This window comes from Pan paniscus, chromosome 9, assembly GCF_029289425.2.
Source record: "Pan paniscus chromosome 9, NHGRI_mPanPan1-v2.0_pri, whole genome shotgun sequence".
NCBI classification, from domain to species: Eukaryota; Metazoa; Chordata; class Mammalia; order Primates; family Hominidae; genus Pan; species Pan paniscus.
In genome coordinates this window covers 22006640-22030009 of record NC_073258.2, presented here as the reverse complement: position 1 = coordinate 22030009, position 23370 = coordinate 22006640, and the positions used below count along the sequence as shown (strand labels likewise).

Sequence of the window (23370 nt, the reverse complement as noted above, 5' to 3'; positions counted from 1 at the left end):
GAGCAGCCCTGTGAGGTCATTGCTATGGTGCCTGTGGTGCAGATGAGGAAGCAGAGGCAGGGTTTAGCAGCTTGCCTAAGACCATGCTGCTGTACGTGGACAGAGCTGAAATCCAAACCCTGGTCTGTGTGGCAATGACCACTCGCTCTTTTCCACTTCACTATCCTGACTTCTCTGAGGTGGCTAGTATCAAATTCAGATCTCACCCCAGAGTGTGCATCAGAATCTCCTGCAGAGCCCTAAGAAATACAGATGCCAAAGTGCCACTCCAAGCCTGAATCTATGGGAGACATCAGGGCTGGTGGATTATTTGGACAATTCTACACACGGCTGGTGAAGAACCACTGAATATGTGCCCAGAGTCATGAAGCTTGCTAAATGAGGGTCTAGAAAGAGAACTTAATGTTTTTGACTCTAAGAACAGTGCTCTTTCAGGCTCACTATACTGTCTCATATGCTATGGTGATGCCAGTGGCCAAAGTGGACTTTCTACAACCTCTCAAGGAGCATCTGGACACATGTGCGTGCAAACACAAACACACGCATGCACACACACAGAAACCTTCTTGGTGCCAAAACATCATCTCTCAGTCATAGGACAGCTTCCCTGTCCCTGCTCAGGACCAGGTCTGGACTCCAGAGTGGCTGGACTAGTCATTCCTGCAGGTGGTTTCAATGGGGTTAAATGAGACAAAGCTAGGAGAGCTGGACAAAGCTAGGAGAAGCCAAAAAGTGCTCCACAGCATCCTCTACTACCTTCCTTCCTCCTGCAGACTCTGGAGTGAAGCTACACCTCTGTCACTAAGTCCTCTTCCTCCACCTGTGGTGGCCCATGCCTGACTGAGACACAGGTGTGCACAAGGTCAGGCAGTTTCTATGGCATCAGTGATCACGTGACAGCTTTAAAATAGCCCTGATTTACACAGAACAAGGGAAAAAGGCTCCAACATCAGCATTAGACAATAATTTCATCAAGTGGCCTAATTCAGGAGCTCAGTTATTCTGCTCTACTCTTATCAATGGGCTTTCCCCAAATCAATGCACAATTGCAGGGTGATTGAAAGAAATGCCTCCACAGGCAGATTAGATTTGCACAGCACCTGCCCATTGAGAGGGCTTCCCTGAGCATTAGACAAGGCAATGGAGAGGGAGTGAGCCCCTCCCACTGGTGCCCTGGGAAGCATCCTGCCTCCTACATAACCACATGCTAGAATGATGCAATGTGATTTGGGGGACTCAAGAATTGGAAGATTTCCAAACAGCAAAGGACTGTGGGAGTTGGTTTCTATTCAGACTGTGGGAATAGCTGACCTGTCTTTGCTGAAGTATCTAGAGAGGCATTCACAGCCATTTGTGAGACAGGCTGGATGGAACTACCTCCAGCTCCTGAAAGGTGCTATCTCAACCAGCCCAGGCACACCTGGCAGAGTGGGGAGTCAAGGCCCTCTAATTACTGCTGCACTCCCAGGTTGAAGACTGGGTTTCCCTTCCCTCTGCAGCTACCAAGTAGATAACAGTCTCTGGTCATGGTGACCAAACATTAGCTACAAAGCCCAGTGTGCAGGTGAATTACCCTAAGCAACATGAGAGATGTAAGAAACAGAGTAGCTACGGATTCTGGAAGTCTGTCTTATGAGGTCCTCTTCTAGGGTGACTCCATCCATCCCTCCCATCTTCAACCATAGGGGGTTATTTGAGGCAGTTGGGCCTGTGCCTCCAGACAGAGGTGGCGACAGTACTTTGTGGGATGGGGTTTCTCTTAGATTCTTCTTCTGAAGGGGTTGAGGGCATAAATGCTCTTCTGCTTCTTAAACTTTCATTTCTGTATATGTCATCCGGGATCTTATTAAAATACAGATGTTGATTCAGCAGGTCTGGGGCAAGGCCTGGGATTCTGCATTTCTAACAAGCTTCCAGGTGATGCCATTACAACCAGGCCACAGACCATACTTTTGTTAGCAAGTGTTTAGATCACAAAAAGTGGGCAGAAAAGAAAAAGAAAAAAGAAAATCTGAAAACAAAGTGGAATCGTGCCTGTTGGCAACCCTGATTCCCACATTCTACTGTGGGCAGCTCACAGTCAGTTCTAAATTCAGGAAAGGCACCTCTCTGATAAGGTAACATCAAAGCAAAGAACTGGAGCTGAGGGAGTGAGTGCTGTTGGTATCTGGGGAAGACATTCCATGCAGGAAGAGCAGCAAGTGCAAAGGCCCTGAGGCGTGGCATCCTCATCTTCAAAATGAAGGGGTAAGAAAACAGAGTCTTTGTGATATAGTTCTAAGGTTCCAGAGCCAATAGGAAGGCTTTGGGAGATTGGGGAAAATAACCTATCCTATAGGAACAGGACAGGGGAGTGAAAACTACAGGCCACCATTTCAGCCCCTCCTTTTTTAGTCTGACACGCCTCTCTTTCCAATGCTGTTTCAGAGGAGAAAATTACTAGTTGTTTTTAAGAAATAAAATAATCTAGCCTGTTAAGGAAGAGATATTTTTAAACCACTGAAGGGATTTTTCCTTTCCCATTTCTTTTATTGATATATCTCCTCTCCTTCCAGTTCTAAAATAAGCACCCTGTCTGCCCTTATGCTAATCCAAAGGCAACACACCGCAGAACGGCGAGGGCCTCGGCAGAGCCAGGCAGAGGTCGATTAGAAGCCACCAGACCTGGGGAATGCACCAAGGCAGCCCAGCCAGCCTGGCCTCGCCCATGGCCTGCTTCCTCACAATCCAGGTGACGAGACACTCTTAAAAACAGCAATGGAATGTAGCGAGAGTTGGTATTTGCAAATGACAAATTTCTGACTGAATTCCAGTTCTTTGGAATGGAAAACTAGCAGGTCCTGTTACAAAATGTACCAACAGTTCATGCCTAATACATGGGTGTGGGCAATTCATATACTTCAAATCTAAATGTGACTAAAAATATGACAAAGCTGGCATATTTTTAGCCAGGTAAACATTTCTAGAGACTGGGTCAAATTTATACTGGTTTCTGCTCTGCAATCCAGAGAAGGAATGATTCCAAATGAGTGAGAGGCAAGGACCAAAGAGGAAAGCCATGGAGTCCCCCAGGCAGTTGGGATTCCTGGTGACCGTCTCTAGTTTATGAGTACTTTCCAGGACATCGTGTCCTTCTCCATTAGAGAGGGAACGCTTTTGAAAGACCAGGGCCCCATGTTACTTTAGACGGCAAGTCTTTGCTGGGTTTTATGACCTCTCACTTGCTGGGGGACCTTAAACAAGTTGCTTTCCCTTTCTGTGTCCTCAGTTGCATGTGTCTCTCTTCCCCACCCTCAACTAGACTTGGGTTTAGTGGGCGGCAGCACTAAGGGAGGACCATGCTGTGGGGAAGGAGGCAAGCTCTGTAGTCACTGCCTGAGATTCAGACCTGGCGCCTCCACTCACTGGGTGTGTGACCTTGGGCAAGTTGCTTATGCTTTACCTGCCCCAGCTCATCTGTACAATGGAAACAATCACAAAAGTATCCATCTCAGTGTTTACTGCTTTTATGGCAATTAAATGGGAAAATCCACATAAAATGCTGAGAATATCAAGCACATAGTAAGTGCTCAGTAAATAACAGTGATCTTATCTACCTCACACTTTTACATACATGAACTGCTTTAGCTTGCACAATGTGTTGAAATGCTATAACCACACAGGGAAATTGAGGCTTGACAGGGCAGACCTGTCCAAGCTGCAGTTCAACAACTATTTCTTAAGTGCCTACTGTGCCCCAGGCCTCGCCCTAGCATTAGGAAGGTGAGATTCCTGGTAAATAAATGGGGAAGTAGGAACTTAACCCAGGTCTCTCTGGCTTCCAGCTAGCAAGGGTCTTAAGAGGCTGGGTAGAAAGAACGTGGACTTGAAATTAGACAGTCCCAGTACCGGCTCCATGTGGTCTTGGTCAAGTTACTGACCTCCTCTGAGCCTCATACATAGAATGGGGATGAAATGCCCCCAGTGCCCTTGTGAGACTTAAAGGGGATAATGTATGTAAAGTGTCTGGACTATGGGAGGTGGTCAGTGTTGGCCTATTGCCACACTTATACTATCCACAAAGAGGCCCTATTTTTCTGATTCTTTGAGCCAAGTGCAAAAGCTTCCTAATATGAAGCAATTAAGAACACTCATTCTGGGCCAGGTGTGGTGGCTCACACCTATAATGCCAGCTACTTGGGAGGCTGAGGCAGGAAGATCCCTTGAGCCCAGGAGTTTGTGGCTGCAGTGAGCCATGGTCACGCCACTCCAGCCTAGGTGACAGAGAGACACCCAGTCTCTTAAAAAAAGATACTCATTTTAACTACTTGGTAGAAGGAGGGGAAAAAATATATAGCATACGGCTGGTTCCAATCTTTAAGCTATCAGGCCTTTCAGAGCAGAACATCTGATTACTAACTGAGATGAAAATACTGGCCCACAGTCAGAAGGCTTGGGTTCTGGTTTTTACTCTGCCCTTTGGAGCTGGGTGACTGGAGGCAAGTCACACCCCTCTCTGGGTCATGGTTTCTTCATCTGTACAATGGAGCTATGGGAACAGATGGCCTCATAGGTCTCCTCTGGCTCAGATGTCCTAAGTCTCTAGTACTTAAAGGCACAGATCACTAAGCAGATATCCCAAGTAAGCCAGGTTATTCTAAATCTGGTTTTGTCACCTAAATGGAGGTTTTTTCCTTCAAGGCTTGTCTTCTAACGATCAAAGCTTGCACACCGGAAGGTCTGACAGCTCTGGCACACTTGTGGCCCACACATTTTGAAGTAAACATGCGTCACTCCCAGGTCTGAAAAGAATCAAAGCAAATCAGCATGAAATGGGGACTGTCTGCAGAGCTGCAGCCAGCATGTGGCAGGAGGACAGGAACAAGGTCCTGCCAGCTGTTAGGCACATGGACCCTGCTGGGCCGGCAGCACGGGGGTCACCTGGGGGACAGCAGCCACAGCAGTAGGACAAGGAGATCCTGCCCAGATTGCAGCAGGATGTGGGCAAAGGCCAAATAGGGCTCCTCATCCTATAAACACAGAGCCTCTGTCAACAAGCTGGCACAGGCACAGAAGGCCCCAACGAGGGGGAAGCAGCAAGAAGGGCCGAGACCAGGGAAGCAGGGAGTAGGCTCCAAGAAGAGGAGGGTCTGGAGGTTTGATTATCTAAAGCAGTAGCTCATATGGGACTCAGGCCTCCTTCAATTACTGGCAAAAGAAGGCAGTGGTTAAAAGCACAGGTTTGGGAATCAGAAAGACCTCAGTTCAAATCCTGCCACTGTCTATACCAGCTGTGTGACCCAAAAAAGTCCCAGAACTCCTCCAAGGCTAGTCCTCTCACTGACTCCTATTTTTCTTCTTACTGGTAAAGTAAGTTCAATAATATCAGCTCAGAAAGTTCGTTTGAGGATTAAATGAGATTATGTAAGGAAATGGCACATAAATGGTTGCTGTGATCATCATTCCTGGAAACTCTGTCCTATCCTAAGCTTTTCTAAACCTTCTCCCTTTCCTAACCAACCAAAACCCCCTCAGAACCCTTCTCAGGTCCTCCATCCAAGGTAGGGGCGGTTGGGGGTGGGGGGCAGGAATCTGCCCAAACTTGCCAAAGCCCATGATGTTCTCTCCCTCTCAACCCCTCCAGTCTGCTGCAGTGCCATTATTACATCCTGACAGCTCTTCTTCCATCGCAGCAGCCAGAGAGTTTGGATATCATAAACAGCCTTGTGCAAAGGAATCTGCCTCCGCCCTCTACTCAGCCAGACCAGGCAAGTTTCCCTAAGACCTGGTGTTGGAGAGCTTTGATGCTGGCTCCAGACAGTGTTCAGGTTGCCCACTCTGTGTCTCTGTCTCCTACGCTTGGCCACCCACCATCATATGACCTTCTCAGTTCACATCCTAAGAGGGAGTTCTGCAAGATCCATCCACAGCTCGAGTTCAATATCTATTTACTACTGTTTTCCAATGCTTTCTTTCATCTCCCCTTACCCTTCTTTTCTTCTGCAAATATTAACTAAAAACTTATTATGCATAGATCCTGTGCCAGCAGGAATCAGGAGAGACACAGCCCTGACCTCATGGAAGTCATCGTCCAGCAAAATAAGCAATCACAGTCCAAGCTGAGGGGCTAATGGCCAGGCTATGGAACACATAGAAGATACACTGTATTAGGACCATGGTGGTGGCAGAAGGCTTCCTGGAGGAGGTAACACTAAACTGATTTTGTGTGGGTAAAGTGTGGGAGGATTCAGTCAGGCAAAAGAGAAAAGCTTGCTTCCAATCATACTCCTTACCTTCTCAGTGCCTAGACCAGTAGGGCTCAGTCAGAGGTTTTAAATTTTTTTAAAAAATTACTTCATTTAAAAAATTTATTTTGTATTTGCAACCTTGGAAACACCTTAGATTTTTACAAAAGATTACCAAATGAAACTGAATCTTGTGATTTATTTCCAGAAAATGGCAGCAACCATTCTCATGAAAGAACAAGGAATTAAGCCAAAGTTTTCACAGTATACCAGAAAGAAGATAAAGAGTCCAGAACCGAAACCTCATGAAACAAATTTGGCCAGGCTATTGTGAGTACATACACACACTCCTATTTCATTTATGTTCTCATAAATATCAGGGGCATCGGTGACAAATACTATTCAGGCAGGACTTTGTTTTGTTTTTAAAAATTTCAAACCTACAGAAAAGTTGAAAGACGTGCACATATATCTTTGCCTAGATTCACCAGTTGTTAACATTTTGCATTTTCTTTCTTCTTTCTGCAGATGTTCTCACCTTATTTTTCCTAATTGAGAGTTAAGTTACTTACTGACATCAAGATACTTCCCTTCTAATATTTCAGCATATAGCTCCCAAGAAAAAGGACATTTCCTTACATAACCCCAATACCATTGAAATGGATAGAATAATACTATCTAATACACAATCTACAATCAAATATCTCCAATTTTCTCCCAAATGACCTTTGTAGCATTTATGGTTTTCCTCATCCAGGAGCTACTCAAGAATCTCTCATCGGATTTGGTTGTCATAGCTTTGGTACTCTTTTCTAGAAGAGTCCTTCACCTGCTTTAAAACTTTTTCATGTCTTTCATGACACTGACATTTTTGAAGATCCCTGGCCTGTTGTCTTAAATAATGATTCATAATCTAAACTTATCTGATTGCTTCCTCATGCCAACAAGTGATTTTGAATCAAATTCCTCATTTTCTCCTTCCTCTGTCTAGAATCAGCCCGGCCAGTTAACACTCAACAATGACATTTAGTGGGCCTTGTGGCCTCAGAGGACTTGAAATTTTAAACATCCCAAAAGGGTTCAACCAATATGATTAAGCAACTATAAGCAACTAATACTTACTTAACATTGAAAGAGTATTTTCAATATTTCCAAACTCTAGGGCAGGGGGAGGAGTCAAATGGCATATGTATTACCAAGCTAAAGGAAATTTGAAAGTGATTTACTTAGACTCAGTAGTAACAGCATTTTTTCAGATATTTTTTCAAAGTGCTTTCACACTTGCTATTTAAGAAGGTTGACTTCAAAGGTCAAACAGATAAGCGTTCAAATATTTGGGTCTACCTACCAGCTGTGCTCCTTGGAAAAGTAGCTTCACCTCTGTCAGCCCTGGTTTCCTCAAGGGCTACCTAAAGTGTAAGATGCTTAAACAGGTGACTTGTTCACAATAATTACCTGTGTTAATCTTCATAGTAACTTCAAAGAAGGTACAGAAGGTACTATCTTCTCCATTTTATAGGTGAGGCTACTGAAGCTCAGAAAGAAAATGTGATTTGTTGAAGGTCATGTAGCAAGGTGACTAAAGAGACAGAATTAGAACCAAAGTTGCTAAGTCCTAGAGTGGTCATTTCCAGTTCTCTTCAGGAAGTAGCATCTACCTCATGGGATGCTGTGAGGATTAAATGAATGATACATATCTGGTGCTATGCATTATGCTGATACAGAGGCTGTGCTCAATCGATATCCGTGACTAGTATTATAATTATTTTTAAAGTGCCACATTGCCATGAGTAGCTAATTTTGTTGAAAGTCTTCCAAAGACCGCTGAAAGTGGGATCACAATTATCTTGACTAAGACCCCATTTCTGCCCTATCCTCTGTCCCACCAAGATGAACGGAAGGATTGGAATAACCCAAAATTCACTGAAGGTGTTGAGGTTTCACTTGGAAGAAGAGGCAAAATATTCTGAGGCTGGGGGCCCATTGTTTGCAAAACACAAGAGAGGATCTGTATTCCCTGGGAAAGGGGGCACTAAGCCATGAGTCATTCTCTGCCTCTGTGTGGGCGAATGGGGGTTCCTGCAAAAAACTTTGTGTCACTCACTATTGTCTTGTGTAGATTAAAGCACAAAAAGCCTAGCTAAGTTTTGTTCCCAAAATCACATGGCCCATTCTGCCCAAGCCATTCTAGGAACACATTGTCCATCTCTTTGAAAAATGTGACCAAGAGACAGAATAGTCATTGAATTTGGCCTGTGGTTATTGGTAAAGCACCACTGGGCAGCTGGCCATGCCTTGGGGCACCTTAATGGCCAACTGATCACAAGGTCCAGCTCTCATTACAACCATGCCTGCTGGGAGAAAAAAGGGCTTTCCTTCTGCCCTCAGAACAATGAGGAACCATTAAGAAGCCCAGTCAATGAAAATGTTCCATTCTTGGTCCTGTCCTGGGCTAGGCCCTCAGATTGGCCGGCTCCACTCAACCACCTCTACAGTGCCAGTTCAGACTGGTTGTACAAAGGAAGCTTCCCACAAGTTTGGTTTGTAGCAGATCCCTCAGCTTGGTTACTGTTATAAAGATGGCATGTCTGGGACCAACCTGTGAAGGTTTCAATTAACAACTCGAGATATGACTTCTTTGGATGACGTTGTTCTTAATTTACCCATCCATCTAACCAAAGCCCTGCTATGCCCTCCACTTTCATGGTGCAAGCCATCTGTCTTTTCATGTACTCAGCTGCGTACTTGGGAGGCAGAGAGGTAGGGTGGAAAGAACGTGAGCTTGGAATGAGGCAGACATAGTTTCCAAACTTGGATCTGACCTTAGGTAATAAAAATAGGCAATACTATATATTCCTAGCTTAGTATGTGCCATACACTGTGTTCAGGAACCTACCTGTAATATCTCACTGAACCCTCACCCCCAACCTATAAGCATCACCATTTCTGCTTCAAAGATGACAAAACTGAAGTTTAGGGATGTTCTATAATTTGCCCAAAGCCTAGGTGCAAACTCTGACCTCTCAATAAAGTCGAATTTACCACATAAAACTGCCTCCAAGTGATAACCTCCCTTGGCCTCTGCTTTCTCATAAAAAATGCACAGACCGTTTTCCATTTTATCCAGCTTCTTGTGCCTCACATTAAATAATATCTATATAAAGAGCTCCGCAGACTACCTGGCACATAGCAGATGCTCCATAAATGTTCCCTTCCCTGCTGCTGAGGCGGATTCTGAGAACTAAGAATTTCTGACCTTAAGCCAAAATCTCGCTGGGTGGTTTGACTTTTTCAGAATGGTTCCAAGAGTTTCACTGGGGCCTCATGAAAACACCTCTCTGAAGGCTACATCCCTTATATCTTATAAGTAAATAATATGGGACCCAGATTTGGTGCTTCAGATCTTGGTCACAGAGGAAGACAGAATGAGAAATGGAAAGCAAACCTAGCTATTCTGAAAGCTAGAATTTGGGCCGTAACTCCTCCAGCCTCCCCTTTGATGTGTGTGTGTGCTTATATGTGCTCAATACTTTAAGCTGTTCCATGTGTATATATTTGTGTATCTGTGTGTATATATGCATATATACACATATCCAGAAGTAGATGTATTTATATACAGATATATACACATGTAATGTTACCCTGAATAAGCCACCAGTACCACCCTTAAAGTGTCTTTAGAAAATTAACCCATGGAGTAAGCAATAATATGTGAACCATAAACATTCTTGCATGTTGGCAGATAACCATGCTATACATTCCCCTCCAAGAACTGAGAAAGAGAAGAAAGGGAGTAACACAATAGCAGAAAAATGCCCTAATCAAATCCATAATCACCTTTGATGATGGAGCAAGGATTCTAATCAAAACACAATGGAGCAAAGTTGCCACAGGTTGTAAGCTTAGAGCTGCGCTCTCTTCCCAGGGGCCTCCTCTACACTTTCTTTTTCAACATCTAAAACACCCACAGAGAAGTTCAATCACTTCTAATTACTTTTTTAAAAAAACTAGGTGCAACTTGAACACCAGCTGCTAAAAACAGGAAATATCAAAATATTTTATATATGTATATATTTTTTCTTTTTTTCCTTGCAACTGCTTCTTAAAAATAGGCTAATGTTCCTCAAATAGCTCAGGCATGTTACTTATCTGAAGGTCAGCCAGAGAGAGTTTCTGAACAAACACAGAGCATGTCTTTAAAACAGCTCTCTGCACATGGTCCTAATTTATTCACATGTTAACAGAGCAGATGCTATAAATGTTCATACTTGGGGGAAGGCACAGGTATCTCAGTCCCAGGAAGGTAATTCAGGGGAGGTGTGCTGCTGCTGCAGAACACAGTTTCCTCCACTGGGAAGGGTGGGGGTGGGTGGGGGAGAACCAGCTGTAGGTTTATGGGAGAGACTCAAGGTAAGGGGCCTGGAGGAAGGGTGGGTGACAGTAGGGCTGTACCTAACAGCTACTTGCTGGCTAAGTTAGGTCTTTTCACACTTGATGGAGATGAAGAGCAGGCTTAGGGGCAATGGGATGTCACTGGCTGAAGAAAGTTGCTGCATAATAAAACAAGGTGTCAGAATAGCCTCCTTTCCCCTGTAACTACCACGTTGAATATTCTGAACCCCAAGCTAAAAATAATAATCACCATCATTTCCCAATGATCTGTTATGAATCTGAATCAGGTCCTTAACGGACACCCTCTCCGGATCTTCTCACAACTACCCTGCACATTCAGAATGATGATCCACCAGGAAGCCAACATGCAAATCCAATCCTTCAGCTGCAAAGCCTTTGTTCTTTCTCTTCATCACCTTTTGAAAGGGAAGATGTCAGATTTGGAGCAATGACTTGTTGCATGAAGCAACATCAACTGCTCGGTACCACTGCATGACCTTGCTCTTCATTCTCCACTATCACATTCATTCTGACTTCCTCTCCTCCCGATCAGTCACTCCTTCCCATCTCCAAAATTCAGCTCATCTTCTGTCTCCTCCAGAGGCTCTCTGGACTTCTCCAGCCATCTTGGCCTTTCCTTTGAGCACCTTGGATACCCAGCCCCAAGCATGCCTCTGAGGCCTCCCTGTGTTGTGCCCTGTTGCCCTATGTATATCAGTTATGCCTCCCAACTAGATTATAAAATCCCCAAGGCCCAGGCCATGTCCTATTTGCCTTGTAGATCTGCCAGAGCAGGATGGAAAAAGAAAGCAATGAAGAGTGGGAAGACCGCAGGCCTCAAAGCCAGACCAACCTTGCTGGACTCCCTGCCCTGCCACCCTGGATGACCAAGAGCAAGTGGCTGTACCTTGCTAAGCCTCATCTAGCTCAATGGTTACAGCAATGGTCTTATAAATCAGGGCCTGCAAGTTCTAAGACAGTCTCTGTGTTTCTCCCTATACAATATCATGGTTAAAGACATGGGATCTAGTACCAGACTGCCCAAGTTCTAATTCTACCTTTGCTACTCACAAAGTTACCAAACTGGTCTTTGCCTCAGTTTCCATATGTGTAAAATGGGGATAATAACATTTATCTCATTTGATTGTAATAAGAATAAAATTAGTTTTCAATGTAAAGTCCTTAGAACAATTCCTGGCACATAGGAAGTGATATATAAGGATTTGGCCATTATTACCATTGTTATTATTGTTACCATGTTGTTATTGTCATAGAAAATGGATGTATCAGACCTGATTTAATGTTTCTGTAAAGATGAAATGAGATTATATGTAAAGAGCCTCACCCATCAGGCACTCAGAAAGCAGACATGCCCTTCCCTCATCTTCCCGTTCTGCCTGGTACTCTACTAGAAAGGTGATAGATGTTCTACAGATCCTTGGAACAGATTGATACCTTTCCAGGGGCTTGAGAGAATAAGCCATATCTTTTCTCATTTATGGGCTATTAATGTTGATTCAGCATGCCCCATCTCTTAGGTTAGCAATATAAATAGCTACTTTTATTAAGTGTTCCTTATTTGCCAGACACTGCACTGAACACTTTACGTTATTTTTCTTAATGCTCACAACTCTAGTGGTTGTTCATGCTCATTTTTTAATAGATGAGAACACTAAAGCCCAAAGAAATTAATCAAGGTGGTCACCTAGCTAGTATATGACAGACGCAAGACACCAGCGATACCCATCTGACTTTAAAAGCTATGTTATCAGCCACTACACAACCCAATCTCCTGCCAAAAATCCCCTGAATAAAAGGGGAGTCAGGGGCCCCAAGAGAGCATTTGCCATTTAATTCATTGTTTCCTGAGTATCTTCTAATAATATATACCAAATTTGGGACCTGGAAACTACCAGATGGCCAGTCAGACATAGTCCTCATGCCATAACCAAGAGACTGTTTTGGAGGGGGAATGGGTACCCTATCAGGCAGACTGTGGGAGAAGCCCTGGCAAAGAAGGTAAAATCCCATTGGCCAAAATCACTTTGATGTCAGCTGTGCAGACAGGGATCTGCCACAGGGAAGACCCCCCAGAACCCCTGGGCACTGGCAAACGAGGGCAGGCAGGTAAAAATCAGGGTAGTCCACTGGAAGTGGCCAATTTCCTTAGCAGTCCATCCAAACTATGTTCACCATCAGTACACAAGGGCCCATTGAGGGCGAGAGAGGTGAAATGGGGGGATTATGGACCAAGGGCAAAAGAGGGAAGCAAAGTCTTGAGGGAAGTGGACTGTTCCAGCCCCTCAGAGAGAAGCTGAAGGACATTTTTTTTCACGGAGAGGGTGATGAATCACCTTTCCAGAGCCTATGCACTGCCAGTCCTCTGACAATGTTTGTTAAATGAAGGGTCAAACGGGCAAAGGCAGAACAGCTGCCTGGATATGAACAATCCCAGCATGGACTTTCCCTCTCATTCCTCGGGTGCTCCTCATCAGGCTCGAGGGTATGTGTCACCTCCAGTCCCGAGTCACTGTACTGACCTCCCACCGACTGCCCACTACACCTCATAAACCCCACATCCATGGATGAAGGGAAACCCCATGCAGAAGTGTACCCTGGTGCTCACCCCCATTGCAGAGCCCACTGGACAAATCCTGTATGTAACAACAGAAGAAGAGCAGAGCACAACAGAGGCAGGCCCCCGGAGCACTGGAGGAAATCTTGCCTTCCTCCCACACACCATCACTCAAACCCGTCAGCTTCCAAAAATGTTTAGCAAGTGCAGCAGCAAGGGGCATGCTTATCAGCCTGGTGTGGGAGCTTAATCTGCTTTGAGGGCCTTCTCCAGCCCAGAGTTCCAAAAGTCTGCTTACAATTAGCTTCAGCTCCAGTTCCCGCATCAGAAAGCCTAGGAATGTGTTGAGCTCTAGCCTCTGATCAGCGAAAGCTCCAGGAGAAGGTGGAGACGGTGTCAGCAGGGAAGTATGTGCCAAAAAGGTCAGCTGGTCTGTTGCCATTTTCCTGACACCAGCCCCAAACCACCTCCCCTCTGGCTTCCCGCCTCTCCTAACCGGACAGTCACATCCGTCAGGTCGGCCTGTCCCCAAAAGTCCCTGCTGACTGACTGCCAAGAAAATATAGCCCCCTCCTACCAGAAGAAGGGGGAAATGGAGCGGGGAGGACCAAGAGAAACTGATTGGCCCTTGCTAATTTCTGTAAAAGAGATTGCACGGCCAGGGCTTGTCACCCAGCCGAATTAAGTGATGCAGGCTCTGTCTGGAAAGGTAGGAGTCACCAATTCTCTTCAAGCCATCTCCCATCCCCATGCCCCGTCACTCGGGCTACCAACACCAGGATCTACCACCCAGGAAGGAGGGGCTTAGCTTCGGCCGCCATTCTGAGGCAGCCACCTCCACCGCCACCTCCACCCCCACCCCCACCGCAACAGCCAGCCAAGGCGCTAGGAGTCTCCAGCTGCCGGCCTCAGCTGGTGCACTAGTACCGCAGTCCCAGCACCTTGCCCGGAATCCCGTCACCCCGCAGGATGGGGCAGGGACAGGTCATCTTCAAGCCAAGGGAAGAGCAGGTTCACTGCCACCCGCGACCCCCTTTTCTTCCTGGATCTTACAGCCAGGCTAGGGGGCGTCGAACCCAATGGGGCCTTAGATCATTCCTTGTCCGGAACAGAATCTCTGCGGAACCGCCAGACAGACACACAGCTGCTGCTGCGGATACTGGCTTCTTGGGGCCAAGACCTCAACATGCAGGACCTCACATTTCCAGCGATGCACACGTTTTTTGAGAACATCCCGACCTTTCCTCCTCCCCAGGAAGATACTGCAGACGTGCCCGCCATCCCAGGTCTCGAAGAGCTCTTAAGGCAAACCTCCGGCACCCGGGCCACACCCACCGGCCGGCCCACTCTCCTCGCGCATCCCCCACCCTGCCGGCCTAAGGGGAATGGTTCCCTTCCCTGACCACATGGTAGCCCCTTCTCCCATCCAGCCCTTTCTCCCACACCATCCCGAAAGAACTATTCATCCATCCTTCCAGAACAGTACCCCGGCAAACGGCATCTCTCACCTGGGTATCGAACCCGTTTTCCACCGAGCCGCTCTTCCGCAGCGGGAGCCCCTCCCCCGCTGGCTCCTGCAGCCCCTGCAGCACCTGCGATTTCAGGGGGATCTGGCTAGGATAGGTGGTCTTGCTCACCTCCACCTTGCTTCCCAACTTCAGGTAGCAGGGCTGGGGGCCCGCCCGGGCCGGGGGCACGTGCAGGATGGGCGCGGCGCTGTGCACGGGTTTGGGCAGTCCCGACTTCATTTTGGAGGCGACCAGGATGGCCGGCATCTTCTCCCGGGGCTTGGGCTTTCCCAGCACGTCCCTGGCAGCGGCGGCGGGGGCGACCGCTAAAGGCAGCGCGGGTAGCAGAGCAGGCGCCGGGCCTTAGCCCACGAGGCGCCCACCACCAGCGGCTAAAAAAAAATCCCCAGGTCGGGGAACTCGAAGCAATCGGGCGAGCGCGCCTTTGGGGTGCCGGGATGGGAATGGGGGACTGGCCACGGCGCTCAGCGGGTCCCACCTGGACGGATGCTGCCGCCGGGTCTCACACCTCTCCTGGGTGGCCTTTCAAGAGCTCTGGGGGCTCAGGGGCTGCCGCCTCTTGCAAATTTCCTCCTGGGAAACAGAGGCTTGGACGCCCATATTAACTTGTCACTGCATCTCCGAAGTGAGGAGGCCCCTTTGGAAGAGACAGAGGCGGCGGCGACCCACGAGTCCCGTTCCGGAGGCTACGGGTCTGAGCCGGCGACAGAAAGAGCGAGCAGCCAAGGAAGGAAAGGAGAGAGCAGCGAAGGAAGGAGAGAAGAAGGGCGCAAGGGTCCCAAGACGTCTCCACCGAGAGGCAGCTGCCACCCTGCTCGCGAGCACCGCAGTGTCACCCGCGACGCAGCAGAGGTGCGGCAAGAGCCCCCGAAAGGTCTCTCTTGGGGTGACAGTCACCGCTGCCCAGAAGGCCCCCGGACTGAGAGCACCTTAGCGCCTGCGGGTCTGCACATGCTCCGTGAGCTAGATAGCGGCAAGGCTGTGGCCGTGGGGCGCGGGCGCCGGGACGCGCGGCTGGCGGGCCGGGCAGGGCTGCGCTCGGGAGCGGCCGCCGCGCTTCCCGGGAAGGCTGCGCTGGCTGCGGGGCTCAGCGCAGGGGAGGACAGGCTGCGGCCGGCGCTGCTGCGGCGCGCGCTGACAGCCGGGGCCGCCCCGGCGCGCCCATTGGTCCACGGTGCGCCAATCAGCGGCCGCGGGTCTCACCGCAAAGAGGGCGTGGCCTAAACTCTGGCCGCCGCCGAAACTCTGGGGCCGCGCTTGGCCGCGAGTACAAAGCGGGCTGGTGGCCGCTTTGCGGCACTGCCCCGGCCGCGCGCCTCCCGGGGGGCCCACACCCCTGCGTCCCTGAAACCCTTCTTTTGAAAAATGCCCTTTCGAACGCAACCGTCCGCCCCAGAGCCACGCGGGCACGGCTCGAGGGAAGTTTGTTTCCTTTTTCAAATTGCTCCGGTCACCTTAACGGTTTGAGTCTTCCGGAGTCACGCCCGCAGCCTCGCTGCCCCCATCTGGCTTGGGCAGGGCCGAAGCTCGTCTCCCGCTTTAAGAGCGCGCCAGCCATTTCTCCGCCTGCTCTTCCAGGCCGGCTGGGCGGGGGGCCTCCCAACGGCTTCCTCTCCAGTTTTCAAAGGCTGCACATTTCACTTAACTATTTGAAGTATTTATAGGCAAATACAATACGCAGGGAAGCTTCCCGCCCCGAGACAGCTCCTCCACGCAACCTACCACAGACTCTGTAATTAGAGTGGCCTGAAGAAGCCGGGAGAGGCTCCATGACCCCGGCAGGCTCTGGCCAAACCTTGCTGCGTTTCATGGAGCCCCTCCCTGTCCGCGCCTGGGACGCACTGGCCCCAACAGGTTCCTCGACTCGAATTCTCTGTTTGGGTTGCTCTGTGGTTTCCTCGCTGACTCAAAGTGTACGAGAATAAGAAGGAAACTGAGAGATGATCAGGCAGGCCAGACTTCGCGATTTATGAATGAGGAGCCTCTCACCCTGTAGAACTGCTTGGATTAGAATTGGGCAAGTTATTTCAGCTTACATGCATCCTTATAAAGCTTCTGTTTTCACATGTAGTAAGGTGGAGGTTTGACGACATTTACCTAATGAGCTGTTGTTTGGATTAAATGAGATGGTTGGTGCATGACAGTCATTTAGCACAAGTACCTGGCAATGTAAGAGACCAATAAAAGCTGGGTTTTATTTTCCCTGTTGTTAAATTACTGCTGCTTTCCCCCAAAGTCATCTCTGTTTATAAACTATTTGTCTTTCTTCTTTGTTTCCAGGACACTTTGTGCCCACCCTATAGCCTGATCTTCAGTGCTGATAGCATTGATTTAGAATAACTCAGATGCTATTAACTATGTCCTCCTGGAATTCATGTTAAACCCCTAATCCCCAATGTGATGGTATTAGGAGGTGGGGAACTTTAGGAGGTAATAAGATCAAGACAGTGGAGCCCTCATGATAGGATTAGCACTCTTATTAGAAGAGACAGGAGAGAGATGCTTTCTTACTGCCTTGTGAGGACACAGAAGGCAGTCTTCTGTGGACCAGGAAGAGGGCCCTTACCAAGAATCCGATACCGTGTTGGCATCCTAGTCTCAGACTTCCAGCCTCTAGTACTGTAAGAAATAAATGTTTGTTGTTTAAGCCATCCTGTTTATGGTATTTTTGTTATAGTGGCCCAAAGTGACAAAGATCTCAGACCAGAGGAAACATCAAAGTCTTAACCTCTGAAGCATTAAGAAATGAGAAGGCACCTTCTTAGCCATTCTAGGTAGCAACTTTCTACTCTACTTAGGCTGAAATGCACGGCCCTGTCTATGTCTGTTTCAGTTATCCTCCCTCTCTCTGAAATCAAGTCACACATCATTCATGCTACTTACTTAACACTTTGCCCTTTGCCATCTGATGCCACCTCCCGTACTATTGTCTCCCATTATTTAACCTGTTATTTATTGTTTCATGCATTCATTTTCATCTTAGAGAATAAACATCTTGGAATTAGGAGCTGTGTTTTAACTTTCTTTAGATCTTCTCAGTATGGAGCATAAAGCTGTGGACAGAATAGCTACCCAACATTTATACGGAATGAATGATTGAATGATGCTAGCATCAACCCTCAAGAAGGAGAGATTGTCTTTTAGATTTAGGAACATAAGGACATACGAAATATTATGCTATAAACCTTGGGACTCTTTTGCCTGCCCTGAATTCTAGTTCTGACCAGTGTACCAAGATTTGTGGAAAGATATCACAATCTTCAGCTTCTAAAGATCAGGGAGATATTCCAAAGTATTCTCATGGCCCTAATGCAGTGGTTCTCAAAGTGTGGTCCCTGGACCTGCAGGAGCATTACCTGGAAACTTGTTTGAAAACCCCACCCAGACCTATTGAATCAAAAGCCCTGGGGATGGGGCCCAGTAATCTGTGTTTCAACAGTGTTCAACCTAGTGATTATGATGCAAACTAAAACTTGAGATATTCTGCCCTAATGAATATATCATGCATTCAGTGCATCTCCAGAACTTCTTAAACCTTAATATGCCTAAGAATCACTGGGGATCTTGCTAAAATACAGATTCAGATTCAGTTGGTCTAGAATGGGGCTGAGATTCTGCTTTCCGAGTAAGTTCTCATGTCATGCCCATGCTGGTGTTCTAAAGATCACGCTTTGAGTAGCACAGACAGCAGGAGGATTTCATCTTAAGGGCCATCTACTGAAAAGGATCTCAGAGTGCATCCATCTAGTTGGAAATAGCCGCCTGATCACTTGATAATGTCTGCTATGGGTATAGAAATGGAAATAGTGAAATACATATTATGTATTTGCCATCTTTGGTTTCCTGTTTAAATTGTATTTACTGCCAACGTCATTTTGGGGTTCTGAGACCCTCAAATATGCATAATTATGAAAAACAGTATTTCTTTTAAAGTATTTCTAATGTTCTAGGATTGGTAAACATGAGCATTTCCCTTAACCCTGTGTGTTTTATATAACTAAATTCTGATAATTCTTCATTTTTCTTGATGAAAGATCTTTCACTTGAGGACAAGTGAATCTTTTAGTCTGTTTCCAAATTTCTTTCTTTTCCTGCCTCTTCTTCCCTTTAGTAACTCTATTTGCTTTTTCCTGGAGCATTATTTATCTCCTTTTTTTTTGACCGAGTTTTGCTCTAATTTCCCAGGCTGGAAGCTGGAGTGCAATGGCGCGATCTTGGCTCACTGCAGCTGGGATTACAGGCGCATGCCACCACACCTGGCTAATTTTTGTATTTTTAGTAGAGACGGGGTTTCATCTTATTGGTCAGGCTGGTCTGGAACTCCAGACCTCAAGTGATCCACCCGCCTTGGCCTTCCAAATATTCATCTCCTTTTATATCTTTTTTTTTTTTTTTTTTTTTGAGACGGAGTCTCGCTCTGCTGCCCAGGCTGGAGTGCAGTGGCGCGATCTTGGCTCACTACAAGCTCCGCCTCCTGTGTACACCCCATTCTCCTGCCTCAGCCTCCTGAGTAGCTGGGACTACAGGCACCCACCACCATGCCCAGCTAATTTTTTGTATTTTTAGTAGAGACGGGGTTTCACCATGTTAGCCAGGATGGTCTCGACCTCCTGACCTCGTGATTCGCCCGCCTTGGCCTCCCAAAGTGCTGGGATTACAGGCATGAGCCACCATGCCTGTCCCTATCTCCTTTTAGATATTTTCTATAAACGTTCATTTTTCTTATTTAAAGCAAAATAATTTATCATAATAACCAGACAAGGGTGGGGGGGGAAGCTATTTTTTCTCCTAGGATAAATGAGATAATTATAAGTTTCTTACTTAAATAAGATAATCTCAAATTATAAAAACGGCCTATAAGTTTACTCCTTCCACACTGATACTGTGTTAACATGAAAAACGTCATTTTAAATCAATGTTTTGCAAGCATTGGAGGCCAACGCAAGTCACTGGTTCAGAGAATGGCAAGCTGCTCTGGAAAGAATATACTATCCAGGTATTAAAATAACTTTTTTCTTTTTCTTTTTTTTTTTTTTTTTTTTTTACTATATGCACTATGGACAAGTATGCCAAGTTGAAATGGCCCACCATTTTAAATTCCAACTTTGACAACCATTCTTTATTTTTCTTCTGGCTCAGAACTTGCAAAATCACCCAAATGTCAGTGATAGGCCAAATTGAAACGTATTATCAAAGCTCTCAGGACCACTGAATCATCCTAAGAGACTGGATAGCTCCCTGGTTCTAAGAGCCATCCTCAGATCAGGAAGTGCCAGCTGCACCCCTCTCTGCTCCTCAACATCAGCCACTTGTGATTAGTTGAGTGTGAATTGGGCTTCAGAGCTGACCTGTGAGTGACCAGTTCCATCAACCCATCCTTCATCTTAGTTAAAGACCCCTGTTGGCCTGACCTCCCAAGAAGACAGTCCGGTGAAGAGCCTGGAACATCTAAGCCCCAGCCTGTCACCAAAAAATGCAGGGATCTTGGGGGGAAAAGTCTACAGCCTTTTGGAGACCCTAGATTATACATGATGAGGGGAAATGTTGCAAAGTTTCTTGAATAATATAAAAAGCAAAATATTTATGAGTTTATTTGGGAGAAAAAAATGCACTTTTCCTTAATTTTCTACAAATGGGTTGGCAACTTATGAGACATCTCCGAGATGGCACAAAGGCTCACCTTTTAGTAGTGGCTGAGTTGAGAGGCCACACATCTCATACTGCAGAGAAGTGAGGTAAGAACCTTAAGACATCTCTTTGGAAAGTCTGCTCATCTACTCACCCTATCAGTGACTCACTTCCAATCTCAAACTTTCTTCCAGATGGGTCTGTGTGCAAATCAGTATGCCCAATGGTAACCTCTGGGGCTTTTTTTCTGAGAACAAAGGCTGAGGGTTCCCCTACCTGCTGAAGCTAGAGTGTGAGGGGTATGTATGTGTGTATGTGTGTTTATAGGCATTTGAGTCAATGACCCAGACTAAATGTCAAATAAATATAGTCACGCACTGCATAATGATGTTTTGGTCAATGACTGACTGCATATAATGATGGCGGTCCTGTAAGATTATAAGGAAGCTGAAAAATTACTATTGCCTAGTAACATAGTAGCAGTCATAACATTGTAGTGCAACACATTACTCATGTTTGTGGTGATACTGTGCTGCAAGTTTTATAAAAGTATAGCGCACACAACCATGTACAGTGCCTAATACTTTATATAGTTGATGATAAATACTTGATAACAAATTACTGTGTTATGGGTTCATGTATTTACTGTACTATTTATTGTTATGTTAGACTGTACTCTTTCTACTTAAAAACATTAACTGTAAAACAGTCTCAGGCAGGTCCTTCAGGAGGTATTCCAGAAGGCATTGTTAGCATAGGAGATGACCGCTCCATATGTGTTTTTGCCCCTGAAGACCTTCCAGAGGGACAATATGTGGAGGTGGAAAACAGTGATATTGGCCCTGTTTAGGCCTAGGCTAATGTGTCTGTTTGTGTCTTCATTTTTAATTTTAAGAAGTTGAAAAAGTTAAAAAAAAAAACTAATAGAAAAAAGCTTATAAAGATATAAAGAAAATATTTTTGTATAGCTGTACAATGTGTTTGCATTTTAAGCTGTTATTTCAAGAGTCAAAAAGTCAAAAAATTTAAAAGTTTATAAAGTAAAAAAAGTTACAGTTAACTAAGGTTAACTTATTATTGAAGAAAGAAAAATATTTTTAATAAATTTAGTGTAGCCTAAGTGTACAGTGTTAATAAACTCTGCAGTAGTGTACAGCAGTGTCCTAGGCCTTTACATTCTCTCACCACTCACTCACTGACTCACCCAGAGCAACTTCCAGTCCTACAAGTTCCATTCATGGTAAATGCCCTATCCAAGTATACCATTTAAAAAAATCTTTTATACTATATTTTTACTGTACCTTTTCTACGTTTAGATACACAAATACCATTGTGTTACAATTACCTATGGTAATCAGTACATCAACATGCTATACAGGCTTATAGCCCAGCAGCAATAGGCTATAGAATATAGCCTAAGTGTGTAGTAGGCCATCCCATCTAGGTTTGTGAAAATGTACTCTATGATGTCTGTACAACAACAAAAAAGACTAAAGACTCATTTCTCAGAACATATCCCTATTATTAAGTAATGCATGACTGCAGGTAGCAAACCATTGATTAATCAGTGGCTCAATAATTAATACAAGGAATAAATTGTTGCAAGCCATCTATGTGCCTGGCTTTGGGCATTATGATGGAGAGCAGATAAGAATAAGTTATTGCTCTCGGCTCTCAAGCTTCAAAGAAGGATGTAGCTGCTGTTTCTCACCTGAGGATTGTCCTTTCTCGAAACTGAAAAACAGAAACAACTCACAATCTAGCAGGGAAACCAAACGGGAATAAATGAATGACAAACAATATAACCAATACTCTAATAGAGGCAGCACAAAATATACAATGATAAACCAGGCACAAAGGAGGGTCAACTATTTGTGGGGTTATCAGGTATGTTGATTAATTTAATTTTCTAACAAAAAACCTAAAGTAATAGAATTTTTTTGCTTTTACCCTTAGTGTTGAAACTCTAAGAGATATGTTCCACTCTCCTACTTCTATAAGTTAAGTCTAGGAAACATTCCTTTGTTTACATCTTGCCTCATCCCACAAAGGATTAGAGGAAAGCCTATATTCAATAAAACAATGGCTAAATATAATGTAATAGAAGAAAAGGATTCTTATTTAAAACTTAGACTGTGACTACTTTCACTTTCTGTAGGTGGGAGAAGGCTGTGTAAATAAATCATATCAGCAGACATATAAATCACATATCACTTCCTTCCATATTCAGGCACTAATATCTATTAGTGCCAAGTCTGAGATTTCAAAGTCTGCCAGTTCTAAGCTGCTCAAGAGGTCCTCTGAGTATATGGTCTTAGAGATACATTAGTGAGCATTTGGATATATGAAGGTCAGCCTAGAGTCCAGGGGTCAAGCTATATTGTCATCTATAATAAGTGAGAAAAATTCCGTTTCCTGGGAGCGGTTCAATATGAAGGGCTCCCAAAAAATGGAGTAGCCAGAGCAGTGTGAAGAGCCTATTGAGGAGGACAAAAACACAGACAAAAGTGCCAAAGTAAAACCCGTTTATTTTCCCAAAATAGCAACAAAGCCTGCTATGGTACCAAATACTTGGAGTGACTTGATTTTTCTTTAGGTGGGGGAACATTACTATTTTTTTTTAAAGAGATAAGTTTTGAATTTGGGGTTGTTTTGGCACAGAAGGAAGAGAACAGAGAAAACAGATACACAAGAGTGAGATCCTAAGATTAATGGGAGCAGAAATGTAGTCAGGGATGGCCACGAGAATGAAATTGTGCCTCTTCCCCATCACCCTTGCTCCTCATTCAGTGATTTGCAGAATCCTGGACAGACAGGGAATTGGATTTCCTGTTTGATGTGAGATAGAATGACCAGGCAAATTTAATTAAGAATGTCTTCTAACAAGGAGCTGGGACCAGGAAAAATATAAATAAAAGATAAGTATAAATTATATGTGTGGGCAAAGAGGTCAAATAGGGAGAGGGAAATCAAAACGTCTGGATTCTCCAGTCCAAACAGTTGGCTCTAGCTGGTATTTTGG

At 45.5% G+C, this 23370-nt stretch overlaps 2 protein-coding genes across 13 annotated transcripts in view; one reads left to right on the top strand and one right to left on the bottom strand.

The window, feature by feature from the left end:
- The window catches only part of NAV2 (neuron navigator 2), a 770363-nt gene that overhangs the window by 389740 nt on the left and 357253 nt on the right, over positions 1-23370 (bottom strand). For 4 of the 12 annotated variants that reach the window (XR_008620161.2, XM_055094236.2, XM_008955913.5 and 1 more), the window contains exon 1: positions 14700-15347. The exons of 3 other annotated variants lie outside the window; for them this stretch is intronic. Coding sequence is in view for 8 of the 9 variants with exons in the window: in XM_055094236.2 (XP_054950211.2) it covers positions 14700-14966 (267 nt within the window). In the remaining variant the exon portion in view is untranslated. Of the gene's footprint in view, positions 1-14699; positions 15860-23370 lie in introns of those variants that run through there. 5 more of the 12 variants (XM_063608129.1, XM_063608130.1, XM_003830461.6 and 2 more) reach the window with 4 other exon arrangements.
- Positions 15207-17727, top strand: LOC130540586 (uncharacterized). The gene has a single exon (XM_057299123.1). It carries the CDS (start codon positions 15207-15209, stop codon positions 15942-15944), a length of 738 nt encoding a protein of 245 aa, XP_057155106.1. The 3' UTR covers positions 15945-17727.

Excerpts from the sequence above, each read along its gene's own strand:
- LOC130540586 (XM_057299123.1), top strand. The coding sequence starts at position 15,207 with ATGCTGCCGCCGGGTCTCACACCTCTCCTGGGTGGCCTTTCAAGAGCT.